At 38.2% G+C, this 22,995-nt stretch overlaps 1 protein-coding gene across 1 annotated transcript; it reads right to left on the bottom strand.

Annotated features, from left to right (window-relative positions):
* Positions 1-1,159: 1,159 nt before the first annotated feature.
* FEM1B (fem-1 homolog B) lies at positions 1,160-17,245 on the bottom strand. Its single transcript, XM_039865201.1, has 2 exons — positions 16,312-17,245; positions 1,160-7,483 (listed from the first exon to the last, which is right to left on the bottom strand). The coding sequence occupies exons 1-2, from the start codon at positions 16,557-16,559 to the stop codon at positions 5,848-5,850; spliced, it is 1,884 nt and encodes a 627-aa protein (XP_039721135.1). The 5' UTR covers positions 16,560-17,245; the 3' UTR covers positions 1,160-5,847.
* Between the last annotated feature and the right edge of the window lie 5,750 nt (positions 17,246-22,995).

Raw genomic sequence — 22,995 nt, forward strand, 5'->3', positions numbered from 1 at the left:
TAATTTCCAACAGTTAGTTCCCACTGCTTGAGGCAGGAGCAAACCCCAGTCCTGCTATCAGGACTAAGCACACCAATTTACAAAGCAAAGGCAAATCAGAAAAATACAATTTTGTCTAAGTTTGCCAGCAAGCTTTGTGAACCACCTGAGGAGGAGAAAAAGAAGAAGGAAAGAAGAGGAAGAAGCCATAAAAGGACTAGAAAACACAGCTAAAAATGATTTATGTATGACCTTGGAATGGAGACAACCTTATAAGCAGCAAGAACAAAACTCAGAATTCATTAAAAAAAAAAGTCTAGCTACCTAAAACTTTGAAATTCTGCTATAAAAACTACTAAAGTCAAAAAACAAACTATAAACTGTCATATGACAGAGAAAATTTCCTTAAACTTCCAAAGAACTTCTAATAAGAAAAAGACCATAAGCCAAAAGCAAACAAAGAAATGTAAAGGTCAGTAAATATATGAAAGTGTTAACCTCATTCATAATAAAGGAATGGAAATCAAAACCATGAAATACTATTTTTCATCTATCGCCTTGGCAAAAACTAAATGATTAGGTAATATCTGATGGCAATAAGGGTGTAGGGAGATGGAAGGCAATTTGATAACATCTACCAAGATCTTAAGTCACTAAACCAGAAATTCCAGTGCTAGGAATGAATTTGTTCTGTGAATACAGTATATTAGGAAGTTCACTGAAACATTATTTGGAGTATCAGTAAACTGAAAACCTAAAAGTTCATTAATAAGACCTGGTTAAATAAATTTCAGGTACACTCACAGAAATGCTATGGGTTTTTATATATATATATACACCAAAATGAGGGGAAAAAAACCTAAGATATAGTAAACGAAAAAGACAAGATGCAGAAGAAAGGTAAAAGTCCACTTGTATTTTTAAAAAATGAAAAGAATACATATATGCACAGAAAATTGGGGGAAGCTACTCAAAAAACTAGTAATGGTGATTACCCTCTGAATAGTCCAAATGGGAGGCAGAGAGGGATGAGAAGGGAATTTTGTTTCTCCTCTATTTGAATTTTTCTTTACTGAATTCTTTTCCCATGCGCATGTATAACAACTTTTTTCCCAAATGAATTCAGCCAAAGATCATCTCAGCTAAAGCACAATGAACAATAAAGACACAAACTTCGAGGTAATTTTTTTCAAACATTTACTGAACACAAACACCATTTTTTTCCTTTTACACAGCAATATTGTTAGTTTCAAATTAGCTGGGCTATTAGGACTGTAGACTACCATGAAATTAAAAATAATTCTACATGTCAAACTCAAATAGAAAATGTCATGCAATATATAAATCACTAATAGACCTCTGGTGCAGTCGGCAAGTTTACTAAGTTTATTAAAGTCACGTAAATGGTTTGTTTGACAAAAGTGCACAATAGAATGACATCACTGGTTTGTTATAAATCACAGTGAATTACTATAATACAACCATTTAGTTCCTCTACATGGAGGATTGTGGGATGGGGCGAATATTACAAAGGACAGGATCTTTCAACATGTTAGGCCAGTCAGATTTTACTCCCGAACTATGTACCTCTGAAAAGATTGGTTAGCAAAGCTGAGGGCTTTTTTCCCTCATATTTTCTCCTCTACCAGTTACTAAGCAACAACAAAAAAAAAGCCATGCATAGATTTTACAACACTTGATTAAAAAACAAAAAACAAAACAAAAAAAACAGATACAAAACCTGTTCACTTCATCACTTGGCAAAGCTTGCATCTTTGCTCCTTCATTTTTCTGATTAGGCCATACATCATGTGACTCAACCCCCTAAATGAAAAGTTGTTAATAATTTAGCAATACTCACCCCTGCACACACATCAAGATACACTCCCCATAACCATCAAGTCAGTGTCCCTTCCCTACACATTAACACAAAGGAACACACCACAAACCTAGGACTAGAGACCACATTTATAGTTTTAAAAATTAATATATCTATCACCACTATCAGTGTAGTATTTATTTTAGATCCCATACCTGGGGGAGGGAATGCTATAGAACCCAGCCCATCTGAAGATTTGGGCAAATCTGCCAGAAATGTATGAGAAAGCCCTGCAATGAGCCATACGTAACTGGGAGCTTTCTACTTTCCAGAGAAGGTATCCAGAGCAGAGCTGTGCATTTTCACAGTAGCAATGAGCACACAGCTTAGAATCTTCTGAACTAGTAACTTTTCATAGAGCAAAAACAGAGTTTAGATTTCTTTAACCCATTTTAATGTTATAGTATAGTCGGTAAGGAAAACAGCATAGTCATCTGTATATTAATACATCTGGCTAGCCTGAAAAAGAACAGTTAAGATTTTTACAGAAAATCTATCATAAAAACAAGTCCTTTATACTTTTATCCATCTATTCACTAGTTCGATCTGTTTCTAAAACCAGCAAACTGTAATCTAAGGTCCAGCAACTCACTCCTCACCCTGCCCCAGTCCAAACAAAAAAAAATACTTCTGCTCGAATAATCCAAAATGGTCTTATTTATGGAGGAGCTGCTTCGACTGTAATGGAAACTGGTGACAAGGTGTTGTTCCCTTGGGATTTTAATTTTCAAAAACGCTTGCCAAATGCAGAGTTCATTCTTAGGGAGCTGCTGCTTCCAAATCATCTTTTATTTTACCTAGTGCTATCATACCTAAGTTTCTCATAATTACTAGTTATTAATCAATGATTGTATCATGAAACAAAACCCTTCCCGGAAACCAGCAAGACCAAAGCTTGCCTTTTGGTGTTTGTCTGTTGGAACTGCCCACAGCAAAGAACCTTAATGTAGTTAGACTGTGGCCTACTAGAGCAATCCAGGGTAGACTTAAAAAAACAATGTTGTGTCAGAGTTCTTATGCCAAAAATGCCCTCATTCTTTATCAGTTGAGGGGACAGATTTGCTGCCTGTTCCTTGAGTTAAGTAGTTACCTAAACTTGAGAACTCAATTTCACCAACTATATTAAAAGCATAAAACCAAGCTAGGTTTCACATGTTTTGCCCAGGGATTCATCCACCTGGGCCTCTAGTTCAACCAAATTTATGACAATTATTGAGCAAGACAAAAGTTCTGATTGAATTTGTAATGTTATCAAGAAAGACTTACAATCCAAAGGGTAATCTTACCAATAAGAAACAAAATGACAAAATGGCTGGAAAATGGACAGCCTAAAGTTCTCAGAGAGCTGAGATACAGAACTACCACCTTTCTTACCTATTTTCCTTATAAAAACAAACAAACAAACAAAAAAAAAACTTAAGCTTGGGAAGGGTTTGGCTAAACATTTAAAAATAATTCTACCAAAAACAAATAAAAACAGGCATGTAGATCACTTGTTTCAAGAATGGTTTTATACAGGTGTTTCACAATACAAATTTGGATTTATTTTACAAGACAGAATTAGATCCTTAGCAATATAGTATACAATGTACTACTATACTATAGTAAAAAAAAAAAAAAGTTACCATTAGAGAGTTCGTAGTTTATTCCACTGTCTTCAAATTATTTCTCTAACTTTGTCAACATTTCAGTCAGCAGGTTTACTTTCTCTAGCATTCAGTCCTCCCTTCTCAAAAACACTATCATTAAATTTTGATGTCTAGATATATACATATAATCATTATCCTCATTTTATAAATAATATCTAAAACAGTGATGGTCCTGGGTAGCCAACGCGATGAAATGTTTTTTAAAACATGCAACATTATCCAACATTTTAAGTTTTGGTGTTTAAAAATCATATACATTAATAATGGAACGAACTGAATATCAAGTGTCATAGCCATTCCTCAAACTGTCAAATAAGCAGGCCTTTTCTCAAATGTATAGGGTCTGGTCTGAGCTGTGGAAAGGCGTGATTCACTCACCTTGAGGAGGTGTATTTTCTCTTTCAGTCCATGAGAGTTGCCAAAAGCAAGGTACAGCATTTCCTTGATTCACACCAGGAGGATCAAGGCCAATAATTTTCGAATTAGGGCTCAAATATCTCCCTTTAAAACATCTTAACAATCTTACTTGTAAAAATCGCAGGTTAGGAAAACAGAAATATATTATCATGACAGAATTTACCATCAAAACATTCCTAACTGAAGCAAGAAGACACACGAAGTATAACTACAGTAGCTGTAAAAGTATCTTGCACTCTTGGGGGAAAAGTTTTTAAAGTTCCCCCTTCTAGTCCCTCCCACCCTTCAAAGTATTTCATTTTGTGGGGTATCACCATTTTATTTAAGGCCCCTAGGTGCAGATTTTGGCTTGGTCATTATGTTTTATACTGATCTAACTGCAACCTTTCGCTTATACTTCAAAGAGCAATATCCATACATAAAACTGAAACTTTACAGGTTTTTTTTTAAGTTTGTATCTGATGTTGCTACATCATTATAATGCTTTTCATTAACGAAAAAAAAAAAAAAGGCTGTAGATCTTCACTTACAGTACCATGCACTATGAGTAGCTAAGGCATTCATTTGGCACTAGAGAGAAAAATACAGTTATAGCTAATTTTACTTTATCATTTTTAACATTAATAAAAATAGGTGTGTACCCTTTACTTGAATTTCTGTGATGCTTAAAAGATAATCACAGAATACACTTTTAGTCTGACACTTAAAATGTTGCCATTTAAACAAAACAAAACAAAACAAAAATCATAAAGACCTCTGTACAGCCTGTCAGAATAAGTGACATTTTGTGGTTGAAAAGTCTGCAGCTCTCAGACAGAAATAGCTTTCAAAGTGGCATTGCAAATTATTTTCATCATCAAAAACATTAATTTCCTATACCACACTAGTGATTTTTTCTACTTCTTATCACAGACTAAGTAAACAAAGTGAAAAAATGAAAAATATCCTGGTTCCTTTTCATCTGTCATACACACCTTATTGGGGAGGCACAAATAATGCCCTCTGGAAAAGTAGTTTCCAAATTTTAAAAGATACTACACAGAAGGAAAGGGAGAAAGGAACAAAAATAGAACGTGGAACTATATATGACAATTTGTTTCACAAAAAGCACAGCATTCATAATTTTTACATGTCTGTGAGATGAGTCAAATGCAGACTGCTGCAATTTAGATAAACTATATTAAAACAGAGACTTCAAAGAATTTTAGAATTCGAAGCCTAAAGGCAAATAGTCCATCAATATCCTCTGAAAAGTTGCTTTAAGATTATTACTACTTTGTATATATCACCTAGCATAATGCGACAATTTCAATGGATTTAACTTTATAAATTTGCAACTATTATTAATTAGCACATTTTTCAGATTAATCTGCAGCTATATTTTATTAAATCCTCCTAGTGTAATGTATTATCACTCCACATAAATAATGGAAGAATGTAAATTACCTACAGCAGTTTGGCATGTGCAGAACACCTGCATTCCATTACTTTTAGTGTTCTTTTGTAGTTGTTTTTCCTCATGAAATCCTCAAACCTGCTGCAAGGATAACATGCTGACAAAGGCTTAACAGAAATACTTTTGTAGGCAGTTTTCAACATTATCAACTTCAAATCATAAATGTTCCTTATTGCATAAACAAAATATTTTATATTCATTCCTTACGAAAAGAAAAAAAGAAAAATAGTTAAGTAACCAATATTCAAATACCTTAGTTACACCTAAACAATGTGGCTTTGTTTCAAGTGTATCTGCAATCAATTACCCTATGAGGCAAAAAGACAAAATACAGAACTAAGGAAGGATGAGGAGAGAGAAAGGTAGTGGAAAGATAAGCAGAATTTATGAACACATAATTCTATTGTCTGTGATTAAAGTTCTTTACTTTTTAGCACCACATTAAACAATTTTACATATCCAGTCACTTAATGAAATCCAACAAACTCTTCAAGAGTTCTGGGGATCTGGTCTTGGTAGTTAATGTCATTAGCCCGAACTGCTCGGGCAGCCAGGCACTTGAGACTCATCTTCATTTGAGTTTTAAGTAGTATTTCAGATACCCCAGTTGTACTTTTGTCTAGCGGAGTCTTATTTTGTTTATTTGTCATGTCAGTGTGAGCGCCAGCTTCAACTAGGCTAATGATGATAGAGTGCAAGGTCAAAAAATCACTGATGGGCCTGTTGTACTGAACGATAATATGCAGGGCACTGTTCCCCTCATTGTCCACAGCATTCACCTCAGCACCACAGTCCAGCAGGAGCTTGGTGACAAGCGCATTTGGAAAGCTGCAGACATCATTGGTGTGGAAATCATCAACTGGGGTATTCGAATTGACAGCTAGATGCAGCAAGGTGAAACCTTCCCGAGTTCTGGGATCAAGATGAATCAGGTTGTAGATTTGCTTGTTAATTTTGCACTGATCTTCTTCACTGCACTGTGTTTTGGTGGAGATGCACACTAAATACAGAAAGGTATAGAGATTACATTCATAATTGTCCATAGCATTGTGGACATCAGCATCTGAAATATTTCGTACTCTGTTCATACTCTGTTCTATTTCCAAAACACTGCATCTCAAAACACATTCTATGTCTGGGGCCTTCACAGTTTCATTCAAATGTATCATCTGTGAGAAAACTTGAGCAAATCGAAGAAGATCTTTGTGGGTATTCCTGTTACCTTTCTGTCTGAGGTGCAGGGCGTGAAGCCACAACTTGATACACTGTTCAAATTCCATGTTATCTGCATAAACAGCTCCCCTGTAAATGATGGGATGAGAAACATCAATATTGTCGGCACCTAAAATCCGTTCCCGAACTATAAGGCCTTCCATATGAAGAGCATCTCTGTCCTGCCGAATGGATTCCAGTTCCTGAGGATTTCTACATTCAGTTCTATTCCCATAAGCATGGATTGGTGGGAGGACCTCTTTCTCAAGAATATTATCACCATCTTGAAACCTCTCCAACATGGCTAAATATAAATAGTGGTATGTCTTCATGATGTCATAGTTCTCACGGTCATTTGCAAAGGAGGCACCCAAGAGTTCCAAAGCTTCAATCCGACTTCTTCGGTCACAATCGGCATGAGAGAGCAACAGTTCGACAACATCGGCTTTACAGCTTTCAGCAGCCACTTTTAATGGTGTCATCCCATGGCCGTTCACTACTATAGCAGCACGCCATTTTATCAGCTCTTTTACAATGTCTATGTGCCCAGCTTCAGCTGCAAAGTGCAATGCTGTGGCTCCACAATGTGCTTTAGCATTGGGATCAGCACGTTGTTCTAAAAGGTATCTGACCACATCAGTGTGTCCCTTATATGCTGCAATCATTAGGCAAGTGTTGTCGTACTTGTTGGCAATGCTGATGTTGGCATTATTTTCAACCAAGTATTTCACAATGTCCAGTCGGCCATCAAAGCAAGCTGCCCGCAGGGGGGTTGAGTTAGTTACTGTAGTGTGGTTCACATTGGCTCCATGACTGACAAGAAGTTTAACAACTTCAAAATGTCCTGCTCCTGCTGCACACCAAAGAGCAGTGGCACCATCAATGACATATCTATTTGTGAAAAGAACAAAGAGTTAGAAACTGGAAGCCACATACCCTAATATAAGTTTAAAGAATGTATTCATTTGCACTGACCAAAACTTCAAAGTACAGAGTATTAACAAAACATTAGTTTTGGTGAAAGTAAAATCAAGTAGTTTAAGTAAATCGCTTTGCATAGTACTTGTACCTAGTACGAGCCCTATAAACATTAGCTATTACTGTTATTACCAAAGTATATAAACCTAAAAAAAAAACCTTTCTACTAGCAAAAGTAAATAAATTTCACATGATTTCTAACCCTTCTTCAAATTTTCATACAATGACATTTTCAACATTTCAAAAATTAGACAGTTTTATTTGAAAGCATCTAGTAATTATGCCTCATTAATATTGAATCTTATTAAGTGTACTTCTCAAATAAGGGTCAGCATTTATTATTTTCAGAACTGGCTTCTGGAGTGCTTTCTTGTGATACATCCTTAATTCCCATATCTATATCTAACATCTATATTTTTGACAAAGTTGTGAAGTATTATGATACTGTGAAAACCATTTTATGGCTTCTACATGTTAGATGTAGAAATAAACTACCAGATTTTTCTGACTTTTATATTTAACTCATTTAAAAAAAGGCAATGATGAGATATTTTTGAAATACCATTTAATAATAAAGTAAATGTATTTGCAAAAAAGAAAGAGTAAATAAATTTCACAAAACACAGAGGAAATGTATGGAGGTGTGTAACTTCTTTACCACCAAGCTGATGCACTGGCTCTTAAGAGAACACAGCATGTTCCTCCTTCCTAGTATTCCTTGGGTACCTGTTTCTCTCAGTAAAAATGCCTCTCCAATCCCTATATTAACACTGTGTTAGAAACTGCTTTAGGGAGAAAAGTATTTAAGCAGAACTTTGCCCTAAGATTATCTAAGCTATTAGATATTATACTTACTCTATACAGCAAAGAGAATGAAACAATTACCGCTCCTTCAACAATGTGGATCACATACACATGATGCTGAGCAAATCAAATGAACATAGTACATATTATATTATATTATTACATTTATATACGTATACGTGGTGTTAGAAGTCAAGATACTGGTTACCTTTGGGGTGAGGTAGTGAATGGCAGGAAGCACAACAGGGACTTTATTAAACAAACATGTTATTTGTGAAACATTTATATATACACTTTTAATCAATGTATTTAAATAATGTAATGTCTCTATATGTTATATGTCAATTTAAAAGTCTAAAAAATATATATGTATATGTGTGTATGTGTATACTGTGTGTCTGTGTGTTCCTCAACTAATCCATTGGGGAAAAAATACTAACAGCAGGAAACAACAAGCACTTTCCAAAAACCAAGGAGGTATCTTCCTTGGCCTTCAGTCTATGATTGGACTTTGAGGCTTTATAGTCACCACTTACTTACTGAGTGTCTAAGAAGTGCTAGGTTCACCACTTATATAAAATCAGCTTGCTAGTAGGCCAATCTTTCTGATCTTTTCAATTTTTCCCCAACCTCCATTTCCCAACTTTTCATCCTATTCTTGACCATCAGACCTAAAAGTAGATTTTTGCTGGAGATGCTCAGATCTGCTGTGCTAGAACCACTAAAATAAGTATACATACTTGGAAGTATTAAGGAAAAAGGTCAATCAAAAGCAATATTCACTAGAGCAATGAATTACCAAACACCTCACTAGTGAGCTTCTCACTATACAACCTTATAACACAAGTCAAATTATACCTCCCATGCAGTGAAAAAAGAGTACAATCCCTCTAGTAAAATATAAACATCATAGTTTAACCCCAATTAACAATACTCCCAAAACAACACTACTATTTCTGCTGAAAGTAAAAAACCCACTTTATAATAACTCAAAAGCAACTACTTATTCAATGTCAATATGACACAAATGTTTATAAGCAAAGCCTTAAAAGTTACGTATGTGGTTACCTATAGAGGAAGGGTACAAGATTGACTGGAAATGTCCTATATCTTGATCTAGATAGTGGCTACATGGATGGATATTGAGGAATAAACTCATCAAACTGCACACTTAAAGTTGTGCATTTTACTACAGGGAAGCTATACCTCAAAAAAAAAAATAGAAGCCTACTTAAGTTTCTTTCAAATTTTTATTTTTAAAATGCCATTTAACTGTTAATTTTTTAAACTAAAGAATGAATCAAGAAAATAAGACATTATATCCATAATACGTTTTAGTGGTTGCCAACTATACCTTCTGCAAACAATTCAGTTCAATTAAAATTCACTTAATACATTTCTGTCATGATTATACCAACAGAGTTCAAAATTTTTTTTCACTGCCAAAAATACCACTGACAACAGCAACAGAAAATATCAATATTTAGGAATGAATCTAATGAAAAATATATAAGTTCTCTACATTAAAAACTACAAAACATTCCTCAGATAAAGACCTAAATAAATGGAGAAATATTCCATGTTCATAGTTTAGAAAACTCAGTAATGTTAAGATGTCAATTCTCCCCCAAAATGATCTACAGAGTCTATGCAATCTAAATCGAAATCCCAGCAAGTGTGTGTGTGTGTGTGTGTGTGTGTGTGCATGCACACATGTATGCAGACATATGTGCAGAAATTGAGAAGCCAATTCTAAAATGTATGTAGAAACGCAAAGGACTTAGAACCACCAAGATAATTTTGAAAGAAAAAGAAAATCAGAAGACAAACTACAGTGATTAAGATAGTATGGCACTAGCACAAGGATAGACCAATATATCAGTAGAACAAATAAGAAAAAAAACCTCCAGAAATAGATTCACACACAGAGTTACTTGATTTATGACTAAAACTCCAGTGAAATCCTGGTAGAAAGTATGGTCTTTTTAACAAATGGTGCTGAAGCAACTAGATGTCTGTAGGTAAAAAAATTAACCTTGACTGTACACAAAAATTAGAGAAGTAGCATAGATCTATATAATATGAAAAGCGAAACAATAAAAGCTTCTAAAAAAAATAAGACTACCTTCATGACCTTGGGATTGATGACAATTTCTAATACAGAATGCAAAAACAAAACTAACCATAAAAGAAAAAAATTGATTTCATTAGACTTTATTAAAATTAAAAACCTCTATTCATCAAAAGATATTGTAAAGAAAGTGAATCAGCAATAGATTCACAGGGAGAAGATATGTGCATTGGCTATATTTGACACATCAATAAGAAAAGGCAAACAATCTAATTGAAAAAATAGGTGCAAAGACTGAACAAGTATACTTCACAAAAGATATCCAAATGACCAATAAATGTATGAAAAGATGTTCAAGATAATTACTCACCAGAGGGATGCAAATTAAAACCAGTAGTTACCAATATACACCCACCAGAAGAGCTAAAATTAATAGGATTGACATGACTATACTAAGTGTTGACCAGGATGTGGAGATAAGCAAACTCCCATTGCTGGTGGAAAACGCCAGTAGAAATGTAATTTAGTTCAACCACTTTGGGAAAACTGTTTGGCAAGAACGATGTAAGTTGAACATACACCAACTCTATGAACCAGAGCAATTCCACTCCTTGGTATATACTGAAGAGAAATGAATACAAATGTACACCAGAAAACCTATACAAAAATATTCATAGCAGCTTTATTCATAATAGTCAAACACTGGAAACAACGAAAATATTCATCAGTAAGATAAGTAATTGCCATATGTTCCTCCAATGGAATCACAGCATTATAAATAAACAAACAAACAAACTGATACATGTGACTACATGGATGAAACTCTGACAATGTTAAGGGGGAAGAAAACAGACAGAAAAGAGTATAGTTATAATTCCATTCACTGGAAGTTAAAGTATAGGCAAAACTAATCTATGGTGATAGAAGACAGAATAATCATTATGTCTGGGAGGGGAAAGGAGGGGAATTGACTGAGAAAGAGCACAAGAGAAACTTTTACAGTGATAAAAACATTGTAAATATTGATCTAGAAGGTGATTACACACTGTACACTGAAGATTTATTTGCCTTACTAAATGTCATATCTTAACTAAAAATAGGTGCAATTAAAAACAAAAACAAAAAAGGCACAAATCAATTTAAAGAAAGTTTAAATAAAAATAGCTAATAAATATTTCCAACGTGCCAAGCACTAATGCTTAATATGCAATATATCTCATTTAATTCTAATATCCTCCTCCCAATTATTCTATTAGACACCATTAATATGCCCACTTTACAGATATACAACTAAAAGGTTTACATGAGATTTAAAATACAAAAGTCCTTTGGAAACTATAAAATGCATCAAATATAAGTATTCATAGTCCATGTCATTGTTCAAACATTTGTTTCAGTTTAAAAAGCATTTTTTCAAACTGATTATTAATATAATCTAAAAATACAGTTAATGTTTAATTATATTCACATAGTTACAATGTTTTCTTGCACCTTTAAAAATATAAAATTATTATATGCCAGGAACATGAATCTAAGCTATCTAAAACTCAAGAAATGTTACATTAAAGTAGGCATTCACATACATTATCTGTAACTCTGGAAATAATAGTACAAGATAAATATGACCCCCATTTTAAAGATTAAAAAGGAGATAAAAGTAATTAAAATATTTTTCTGACATCAAATTTCCAAGAATGATGTAAGAGTAGAAATTAAATTACAAGTATATACTTCACTTGGTTTTTGTAAGTTTAATATTTTCCCTGATAAAGCCTAATAATTTCCATTTCTCCCTATTTTTGTACGACAGAAGCCTCAAAAAAGTTTCAATTATGTTTTCACTGAGGTAATTAAAATTCTTTCATTTATGACAAATTCACTGCAGACTGTATTTTAAAATGACTAGTCCTACAGAAACATTAGCTGTAGTGCATTTTTAAATTCTAAGTCTAAACAAAAATATTAAACAGATTAAAGAGAGTTATGATCCTAACATCTAAGACATTCCTTTGTCTATAAAATTCAGCTAGAATTAGAAGCATATGCTGCCTCAAAACAAAATATAAACGTGTTTATAACAGAAAATAAAAATAATAAAATTAATGCAATTATTTATTTCGTGCCTATAGAAGCACTATAAAACAATGATCTTTCTAGACTCAATCCAAAATTGCAATGCAAACCCTCATCTTAAAAATCAAGAAACTATAATCTGATATTCACCTTTTTAAACAAAATGTATGTATCATATGATGGAGACATTTCACAATAAAAGATAATATTTCTGATCACAAAACTAAAGCTCACCTATTTCCTGGTTCAATATGAAATAAAAGTCTGATTCAAGCATTTGAAAGAGAAATAAAAATCTATTACATGTAAATAATCAGCACTTTATTTTAATCAAAGTCCTTAAAATCATTTATCAGATCAAATGTATTTCCTGGAAATATATACTGGCAATGGCTTTCTAAATGAAGTCAAATGATGCCCCTCACGCCTTTCTTCTACCTGGACATTCATTAAAAGTATTAGTACTAACTCTGACTTTAAAAGAAAGAATACTCAACAAAAAGCCTCAAAATTCCCAGAGATCCTGTGTTCTCCTTCCCATCCATGTCTGAAAACCTCTTCTATTACAGGGGTTCCCACAAATTCTGGCACAGAGCAGTCAGGCCCTCAAAGCTCAAGCTGGTACAATATTCTATGGTCACATGACACTTCTCCTTTGTTCTGTTCCATTGCTATAACATTCTTAACATCTTCCCATTCTCTAACTAAAAGTTCTTCTTTCATTTCCATTCATATAACTTGTCTTCTTGTCCACTCATCTATGTCAATTTTGCCCTTCATATATTAAGCCATAAGTAAAATATCAAATGTTACTCCTAAAAATGTGAACAAGGATTCAAGTATCACTGTGAAGTTTAATCTACGTGGGTGGTCCCTTCCCCCAGAAGCTCTATTATGAATCCAGTTTTGTTTCCTAAGGTATTATAGATGTTTTTAGGCAGAACATAGACTTTAAATTTTTAATGGTATTTTAATGTTTTAATGTCTCCCTCTCAAACACACACACACACACACACACACACACACACACACATACCAAACCCACAAGTACTGTTGCTTAAGTGAGACTTTTTAAAATATATATATTGGACAAATCACAGGATAGGTTGTGAATAATTTGGCAAAAAAATGTGACGGTACAAAAATGACTAAAAATTAGCAAACATTAATCTACTTCAGCACGCACAGAGAACCAGTTTGTCCTCACCTGGCCATACGCCTCAAGAGCCAATAAAATCTAAGGATGGGGGGTTGGCCAAGTACATCAAAGCCACCTCAAAGGAAAGGGTGAGCTTCATATTGTGAACACCTCACTCAAGCTAACATTTTCACAATGTCTGGAATGAGTAAAAAGTGAAATCATGACATTTGCAAATAACACCCTCTTTATCTAGTTTTGAAATGCCAAAATGACTGGGATAAACTGCAAAACTAATCTCAGAGAGTGGTGTGAGTAGGCAGAAAGGTGGCCATGAACTCCGATTCTCTTTTGCTATAATTGGTAAGCTCTTCAAAAGTAAAACTTTTTCTGTATCTTCCACACAATATGGCACAGGGCTAGGCCCATCATAGCTATTTAATAAATATATACTAAACTACTTTAACATAGCAGCTAATAAGTTGATAATTTTAACAATCCATAAACAAAAAAGATTCAAGAATGCTCAGACAAAAATCACGAATGACAAATATTTGACTGCAGACTCACCAGTCTGACTCTTATTATTTTACACAAGGATCATCAAAATCTGGCCTCCACTTCTCTCCAGTCTCCTACAATCTTCTTAATTTCCCCAGCTTGAATCCCTTCCTGCAACTGCACTGAAACACTTGTCATTGCAAGTGCACCATACTACTGCCCCTCTTCTTCACTTTCTGCTATCCTTGAAGGCTGAGCTCAAATATCGCCTACCTGTGAAGCCTTCTTTGATTCTCCCAGGAAAAGCTGAGCACACTTCTTCCTGTGCCCTCTCAGTAGTCTGAATGATGTCTATAATCCTAAATGGCATAGCATCTGCAAGTACTCATTGATATACCTATTTCTCCCTGCTGCCCCCAACTAGACTGTCTTCCTCCACAGTGAGAACAGTATATTATTCATCGCTGTATGCCCAAAACCTACCACAGAGCCTGGCGCCCAGTAGGTATTCAATAAATGTTTGTTCACTGTACCTCTTAATGTCACTGGCCAGTGCAGATTACTGGGCAAGGTAAGTTACTATCTAGTCTCAATGCTACATTTCTAGTCATTTCAGGTTATTTAATTGCTACCTCAAAATACTTTTCTCTTTAATAATTAAGAAAGATAAGCAAAGCCTTCCCAAATGCTTTAGAAAACTATGTTTTTTGCGACTATTCTCCTCTCATCCAAATAGGCTTCAGCAGGTCCTTAGCATCATTGTTCCCAGCAGCTATTTTTGCAGAGATTCATATCTCCATAGATGCATGTGCTTGGAATGGTGCTGGAAGTTCAGAGGTCATTCTGCTTCATTCCTCTCCTCTGGAAATAAGGCTGTGGGAATGCAGAGAGCTATAGAAAGGACACAGAAGCCAGCATAGGAAAGCAAACTGAATCAAGGTGCTATCTTTGGTCAACATGAAAGACCATCTCCTTAATGTGTACAGAGGTGGTACCAGAGATTAACTACTACCGTGGACTATCATTTCATTAAAATGTAATACTCTAAAATATTTTCCTCTAATATAAAACATAACAAAAAGCCTTTATTATTTAAACCTAAAAAAGAGTCTGTCAAATTTCAACAATGCCTTAGTCATCCTCAAAAACTGATTTTTTAAATCAGGTTTTAACCAAGCAGTTTTTAATAATTAAAACTAGAGATACATATTTTTACACTTGGACAACAACTACCTCAAAAGAAAATATCAGAATAGCTTGCTTATGTACTGGCGCAAGTCAACAAAAACAAATGCAATCAATCAAGCAAAATCTTTACGCCATTGTAAAACACTTATTATCATCCAGCACATAAAAGAGGACAACGTTAAACCTACGAACCCGGCTCAGCATTATCATACCCCAAAAACATGTTCAATTAAACCAAAAGGGCAAATTTTAACTATGACAATTTGAATTTTAGAACTGCCCACCTCCAATAACAGTAAATTATCAAGCTTCCCCACATTACAGGATAACATGTAATTTAACAATGGCATCATCTCCTACACCCGGTCCAGTGACATTTTTGCAGTCAACATATCTACCCCCAGCAATGTGGAAGAGTCAGAATGTCTGGGGATGTCTGGCTGCGTGACAATTCCTCAAGAGGCTGGAGCTGCTTCTGGTTCTAGGGGCTTATTTTGACATTAAGGCCCCAGAAACCCACCGAGGGCTTTATAAGACCACTCACTTGCAGGGGTAAAAATTGGTTGGCCAAATAACTCATCAGAGGTCTTCAATGTTAACTGCTGACCTTGTTAATTTCTGATCTCGATTACAACCTCGATACTGATAAAAGTAAAACCTGAAAAGGCAGCCACCTCTTCCGTACTGCTTCTTCACAGACTATCTAAAGAACATCTATCTATCAGACATCAAGACAGAGGGTGTGGCTATTTTCCTATAGAGGGAATAAGAAGTAGGGGCCGATGAGGATGAGCAGCAAACCATGGGATGGAGTATTTACCCTGGAAGATGAAGTAGGCATTAATGGGGATGGACGAGGTACAACAAGGGAGAAGTGATACCTCCATGAAGAAGAGTAAGGGTAGGACCCGTGAAGTGGTAGGTCCGCGCGCGTGGGAGAGGAGGCTGGAGTTGGGGTGTACCTACCCGTCGAAGCGGACAGTGCCAGTCTGCTGAGTCTGCACCCGGTAGTGTTCCAACAGCAAGCGCACCACCTTGGCGTGGCCATTGCGAGCTGCGATGATGAGGGGCGTGGAGCGCTGCCCTCCCTGCTGGCTCACATAGCCTAGCAGATAGCGGATATCGCTTTCAGACCGGTTGAGAAGCAAGGCGGCTAGGGTCAGCACCTTGCCCTCGCTGGCCGCTTTGTATACATAGCCAGCCAGGCCTTCCATGGCCGCCGCCAACTCCAACACCCGTTTGGTCGCCACCGCTGCTGCTGCCTTGCGCCCCCGGAGGCCGCGTTCGCCAGCGCTTCAAACCTGGGCCCTCACAGCCCATTCAACAGGGCGCCGTCGCCGCCGCCGCCGCGCCCAAGCTGCTGCGCGGCCCGGGGAGGGTGGAGAGGCAGAAGTGGCCGACTGCAGCCGGGGGCACGTCCGCGACCCAGCCCCGGCAGGCAGGAGGGCGGTCAGGGCCGCCCCCAAGGCCCCAGGCGCGGGCCCTGGGCCGAGGGGATCTCCATGGCGGCCGCCGTCCCGGGCCTCAGGCCGGACCCCTCCTTCCTGCGGGCTGCGACAAGCGCGTGCCCGAGCTACGGGTCGCCGGTGAGGTCCTAATGGAGCCGCGCGCGCCCCGGATGGCGAATGATGGGCGCGTCTCACCCTACACCGCCCGCCCGGCCTAAGGCCTGAAACTGCCTCCGCCTCCGCCTCCGCCTCCGCCTCCGCTCTCCGTCCTCCCTAGCTGGAGGAAACCTGCAGGTCCTCGCCCACCGGAGCTCAGACGTGCCAAGCGCTGTCGATGGCTTCAGAACTCCACGCGTGGGAGGCCCCAGGAGCGATGCGGAACGCTCCCGCGGCAGCAGCCCCGGACCTCGGGGCGAGGAAGAATGCGAGCCTCTGCAGACAGGGCCAGGAGGGGGAGGGTGCGAGCGGGAGGGACGGTTAAGTGGGGTGTCTCTTCCAAAGTCGACCGGCTAGCAAACGAAGCCTTGGTGAAGAAAGGTTCTGCTGCGCGAAATTGGCCCATCTCCAATTAGGGCCTGGATGTCCTCAATGCCCTTGACGCCTGGAGCCTCCCCCTCGCCCCACACGGCCCTGGGGGTCCCTAGCTAGGGACAGAGACAGAGTGAAGGCACTGAACCTTTACTACCTGTAGGTTAGGATACTCGTCTCATTTTTACCATAGATGGTGTAGGGACAGCCTCTGTCTCTACCCTTGACTGGGGGCCCAGGGAGGGAGTTTCGGGCACCTGAAGGGGTCCATATTTGGAAAGGGGTGGCTTCTCTTAACCCCTGAAATGTTGAAAGACTTTGAGAGCCACTGCACCAGGCTCTGAGAAGGGACTGGAAGTCTGGCCTGTCCTGCCTGGATAGGGGTATTAAGTGCGTGAGAAATGTCGGGAGACAAGTGTAACTCATCCAGGTGGAAAGGGGAGAGATATCCTCGGAAGGAAGGTGAGGTCTTTGTTTAAATAGACCACGACTTTAATCTTAAACTTGACAGAATCTCAGATTTTCTCCATAACCTCGCAAGATTGTTAAGGTTTGTAAAGATCATTTATCCAAGGAACGCTAGAGATCTCCAGGTTCTGCTTGGCACTAGGGATTCAGTGACAGACCGATAGATACCATGCCTTCCCTTCAGAGGCTTGTGTTGCTGTGGGGAAAACAGACAATAAATAAAAAAATGAAAAGATTGGTTGTTAGTATTATTACCATTTGCTATGAAGCAAATGAAATGGAATGTTGGGGGCAGTTACTTTACTGTATGTTGTCAGTCAAGACCTCCATGGCATGTAACAAGAACAGAGGGTATTCTAGGCAACAGGAATAGCTGGTAGGAAAGTCCTAAGGAGGGAACAGTCTTGAGTTCAGAAACAAAGGTCAGCATGGCTGCAGCAGATGGGGCCATAAATAGGAAATGAAGTCAGCAGGGTGCAAGTCATGTTAGGGACTAATAACCCATAGTAAAGTATTTAAACTCTACTCATAAAAGTCTGATGCGAGCATTTGAAGAGTTTTAAACAGGAGAATGACAAGAGATAATTTGTGTTTTTAAAAAGATCACTCTGGCTGCTGTGTGGAAAATAAACCCTAAGACGAAAGAGTACAAGCAAAGGCCATTTAGGGGAAAGGTCTTGGACTAGGATGGTAGCAGTGGAGGCCATCAAGCTCCTGGAGCAGACATAAAAAGTATAAGCTCAATATGGAAGTTACTTGCAACTCCCCTCAACAGTCCCACTTCCTTCACCTCCCACCCAAAGGACAATATCTACCATAAAGAAAGAACAAAGACATTTATTTGGTCCCCAGGGACCAGGCTAGGCTCAACAAGTTTACATAAATTGTTTTATTTGAACCTCAGTATTCCAATTCTAGTTGACGAAAGCCTCACCTCAGTTTCCCAGCTATTATTGGGAGTTTGGGCCACTTCTCAAATTCTCTCTTTCATTTTGCAACACAACCTTACCTATTTGCAGATCCCTACACAAACGTACCCTCCCCACCTTACCATATAAAAACAATATTGGAAGTGAAGGCTGAAGATGAGTTTCTACTGGTAGAGTCTCTGAAATATCTAGTGGAAAAGAGGTGGAAGCTGGTTGGTTTCATTCTGGGGCTTCAGAGTTTGAAGAAAACCTAATTCTGGTCAGGCTAACCAGGCTTTTTTTGCCTCTGTGGACTTGGCAGTGATACATTCAGATGTATGACCTGGGGACTCTCTTCCAACTGATTTTCTTCTTCCATCTGACTTTTTGAAGAAAGGGATCCAGAGACTGGCCCCTTCTTCCCTTCAGTTTTGTTTTCTGAAGGAGACCCGATTCATCCAGCTATTCATTCCTCCTCACACCCTTGTGAGATAAACAGGTTCATCCTAGTGCTAATACCTCAATTCAGTGATGTAACTGGGTGGGTGCTAGGAGAAATGACTGGACCGAGAGTCATGCCAGAGAAGGGCTCAGAACTTGCACTGCATGGCCTCCTCCCCCAGATAGGAATACACTTCTGCTCCAATAGGCCAAGGTCAGGAGCCTTGAGCTGCTCTTTTCTTCTATAGTTATCACAGTTACCTAGTATAGAGTTCTGGGATCCTTTAGTTGCTCAATAGCCATTGGTTGATCAGGACTATTTGCTTGCCTCTATTTACCTGGGCTTGGCAAGTGACGTGTCTGTGGCTGGGTTGTGTAAATCTGAAGAGAGACTGTGTAAACAGAACGAGGCTAATTTTCCAAAGGCCAAAGCCCAGAAATAGTTCCTTGTGTTTCTGACCTATTTCCCTTCCCCTTGACAGAAAGCTACTGAGCAAATGAACAATAATAAAATGTAACTGTGAGTAGTTATGTCCTGATGGAGACTGATTTGCTGATAACGAAAAAAAAAAATGCAGCCTTCCAACTAGACCAAAGACAGGACCAACCTCCAGCATTTTGCTTCCTGGGGTTGTTTTTTTCTTGTCACCCTCTTAGTGGCCCCCACCCAGTCTTCTCTCTGTAGCTAGAATCTCGCGCAGAGGTACCTAAGGCTTTCTATGGTCATGATCCCTTCACTTGGGCCAAGGTGCCAACTAGCTCATCTGACCAATCATCCCATGCTAATGGGGAAGGGCTAGAAGAAACCCTTCCCCACTACCACCCTACACACACCCTTGACATTCCTAAATCCTCCACAGGAACACAGTTCTAAATCCAAACCAAATGCCATCTCATCCTAGAAATCTTCCTTGATTTTGCCCTGAGCTCTCTACCACTTTATACCTCTCGTGGGAGTCTTATCTCTTTATAATAATAACTCATGTCTATATAGCACTTTATGGTCTACAAAGCACTTTCTGATTCATCTATTCCAGCCCCCTCTTCCCAGATTTCTTAACCATCTTCTATAACTGGGAGGCACGGAGCATGGTGGTTCAGCACTCAAGCTCTAGACTCACCTCTGCCAGCATTCCAGTTCCACCACTTGCTAGCTACCTAACTTGGAACAAGTTGCTTATTTAACTGCACATCTGTCTCATCTGTAAAATGGGGATAATAATAGTGCCTCTCCTATCTAGTTGTTGTGAGAGTTGAATGAGATAGACAAGCTCGGACACACACACACACACACACACACACACACACACACACACACACACTGACCAAACAACTCAGTCACTGTTGGCTATTGTTATATCACTAGATCTTATCTCAGACTCTGTGGGAATAAACGAAGCAAATCAGTTCTGTCATCAGTAAAAATGAGTTTAAACCAGATAATCTCTAAGCTCTCTTCCAGCTCCATCAGGTTCTGATTCTACCATGAGTCACAGTTATTTATGGGCACATCTTAGCTTTTCTAGTCTGTAACAACCTCCTAAAGGCCCAGCGCTTAATAGAGAGACAGTAGGCTGTCCTGCCAGGTCGATGTTAGCATGTAACAATAGTCCCTGCCTCATCCAGGCACTGGAATGAATAAACAAGAAATTCCTGAATAGCATTTAGCATCGTGCCTGGCACTAAATAAGCTCCTAATAAAGCATAGTTACTATTGTCCCATCTTACAGTGAGGCTCTCCAACATGGTCGTTAAAAACAGATTCTGGAGCCACACTGCCTGGTTTACCCTAGTGCTGACCCTGTGAAACCTTGAGTAAGTGAATTAACCACCCTGGGCTTCAGTTTCCTCATCTGTAAGATGGACATGATAATAACAGCACACGCCTATTAAGGTTGTTGTGTAACTCAAATGAGTTAATAATAGAAAGACACCTAGAACTGGGCCTGTCATATGCTTGGTGTGTATAAGTGCTTTCTGTCACTGTGTACAGATGAGGAGACCCAGGCTCAGAGATATCAAGTGACATCCCCAAGTAGTATTGGAGTTGGGATCCAGATCTAACTAGGTCCCTGACTGATTCCAGAGCCTATTATTAGGATTTGGTGCTGCCCCAGGTGATCCATATACATTTTAACAGGAGCCTTCTCTAATGGTGGAGATCTCAGAAGCAAAGGACAGTGAGTTAGCACCAGAGACCACTAGGGTGAGAAAGACCATAGGATACCCTCAAATCATACCAAAGGAGTGGCTTTTTCTTCACTTGTGTCTAGCCATTTGGCTTTAGCATTCCATCAGGGCCACAGCCCAAAAGCCCATACACATGGTACCACCCATGCCTGCCCTCTAGCCTGGAATCTGCAGTGAAACCCCCACTGTGGATATTGGTGTAACACTCACAGCTGGGCCTCAGGTTTTCAACACAGACCCTGGCCTTGAGGTGTTTTCCATTTCTGAGGCATGATTCAGCCCTGGAGACAAGACAAGACAGGCACATACCAGAGGAAGGAGGCCTGGGTGGTGGATAAAGGGAAAGAAGAAAAACAAACAGAGGTTAGAGTTGGGTGGGTCTCACAGCTGCTGAGTTGCAGGGGGAGGGGAGCAGGAGCACACAGAGGGAGTGGGCTTGCTGGAGGAACAGCACAAAACGCTGCCCACTGACCAATTTATCTTCCTTGCAGTCAAATTTATTGATTTACACATGAATCCAACTATGCTTCTAAAGTCCCAGAAAAATATTAATAACATTTAACATTCATGTAGCACAATATGATTTCCAAAGCACTTTACACAAATAATCTTAATTTGTTTTTAAGAATAATTTGATTCTCTTATTACAAAGCAACACATGGTTATTGAGGAATACTGAGACGTTTTTTGATGTAAATTTAAATTTTTCAAATAGATTGTACCACTAGCAATAATGTTTTCAGAAAATTTCCAAAAAGTCTTTTTTTCCAATCCCACATACATATATATAATTCATTAAACAAAAGTAGATGCTTACAACATAAGGAGGTTTTTTGTTTTGTCACTTAACATAAAATCATGGACATTTTCTAATGTCACCAATCATTCTGTTATAAAAATTCATAATGACTGCATTTATCAGCATAGATGTGCCACAATTTCTTAAGCCATCCATGACCTAAATTGTCAGACATTCAAGATGTTTACAAAAATATTACTATTATAAATAATACTGCCATGAACATCTTTTTACTTACAGTTTTGTCTCTACGTCTAATTATGATATAATAATAAATTTCTAGTAATAGAATTACTAGCTTGAAAGATTGAAATATTTCTGAGTATACACAGCAAATTATTCTCCAGAAAATATATTCAGTTTACACTCCCACGGGCAAGATGTGAGAACGTATACTTCTCACTCTTCGTTTTGAGTCTGTGAGCCAGTGAGTTAGGTAATAGCATCTCATGTTACAGAGGAGAAAAACTAGGAACAAAGTGATTAGCTGGGGTTCATCTAACTGAGACCCAAACTCTAGTTTCCTGGAGTTGATGTCAGGGCCCTTCTCACTCGCCTTCCAGACAAGGAGAGCTCCGAAGAGGTTTCCCTGAGTAATGGATTTGTATAAAAATTTCTTTTTATATCAATACTTGTTGGTGAAAATATTTTTGAAAATCTTTAGCTTGTTGACCTTATTTGTGCCATAGACCCCTTTGGCAGTCTGATTCAGCCTACCAACCCTTTCTTGGAATAATGTATTTATATGCATATACTAAAATATGTAGGATTATAAAGGAAACCAGTCACATTAAAATGTAAAAGCAAAATGATGATATAGTAATCCACCTGTTCCTTAATAAATGCATTAGTGACAAGATCCAATACT

This window comes from Pteropus medius, unplaced genomic scaffold (genome assembly GCF_902729225.1).
Source record: "Pteropus medius unplaced genomic scaffold, Ma_sr-lr_union100, whole genome shotgun sequence".
Taxonomy (NCBI): domain Eukaryota; kingdom Metazoa; phylum Chordata; class Mammalia; order Chiroptera; family Pteropodidae; genus Pteropus; species Pteropus medius.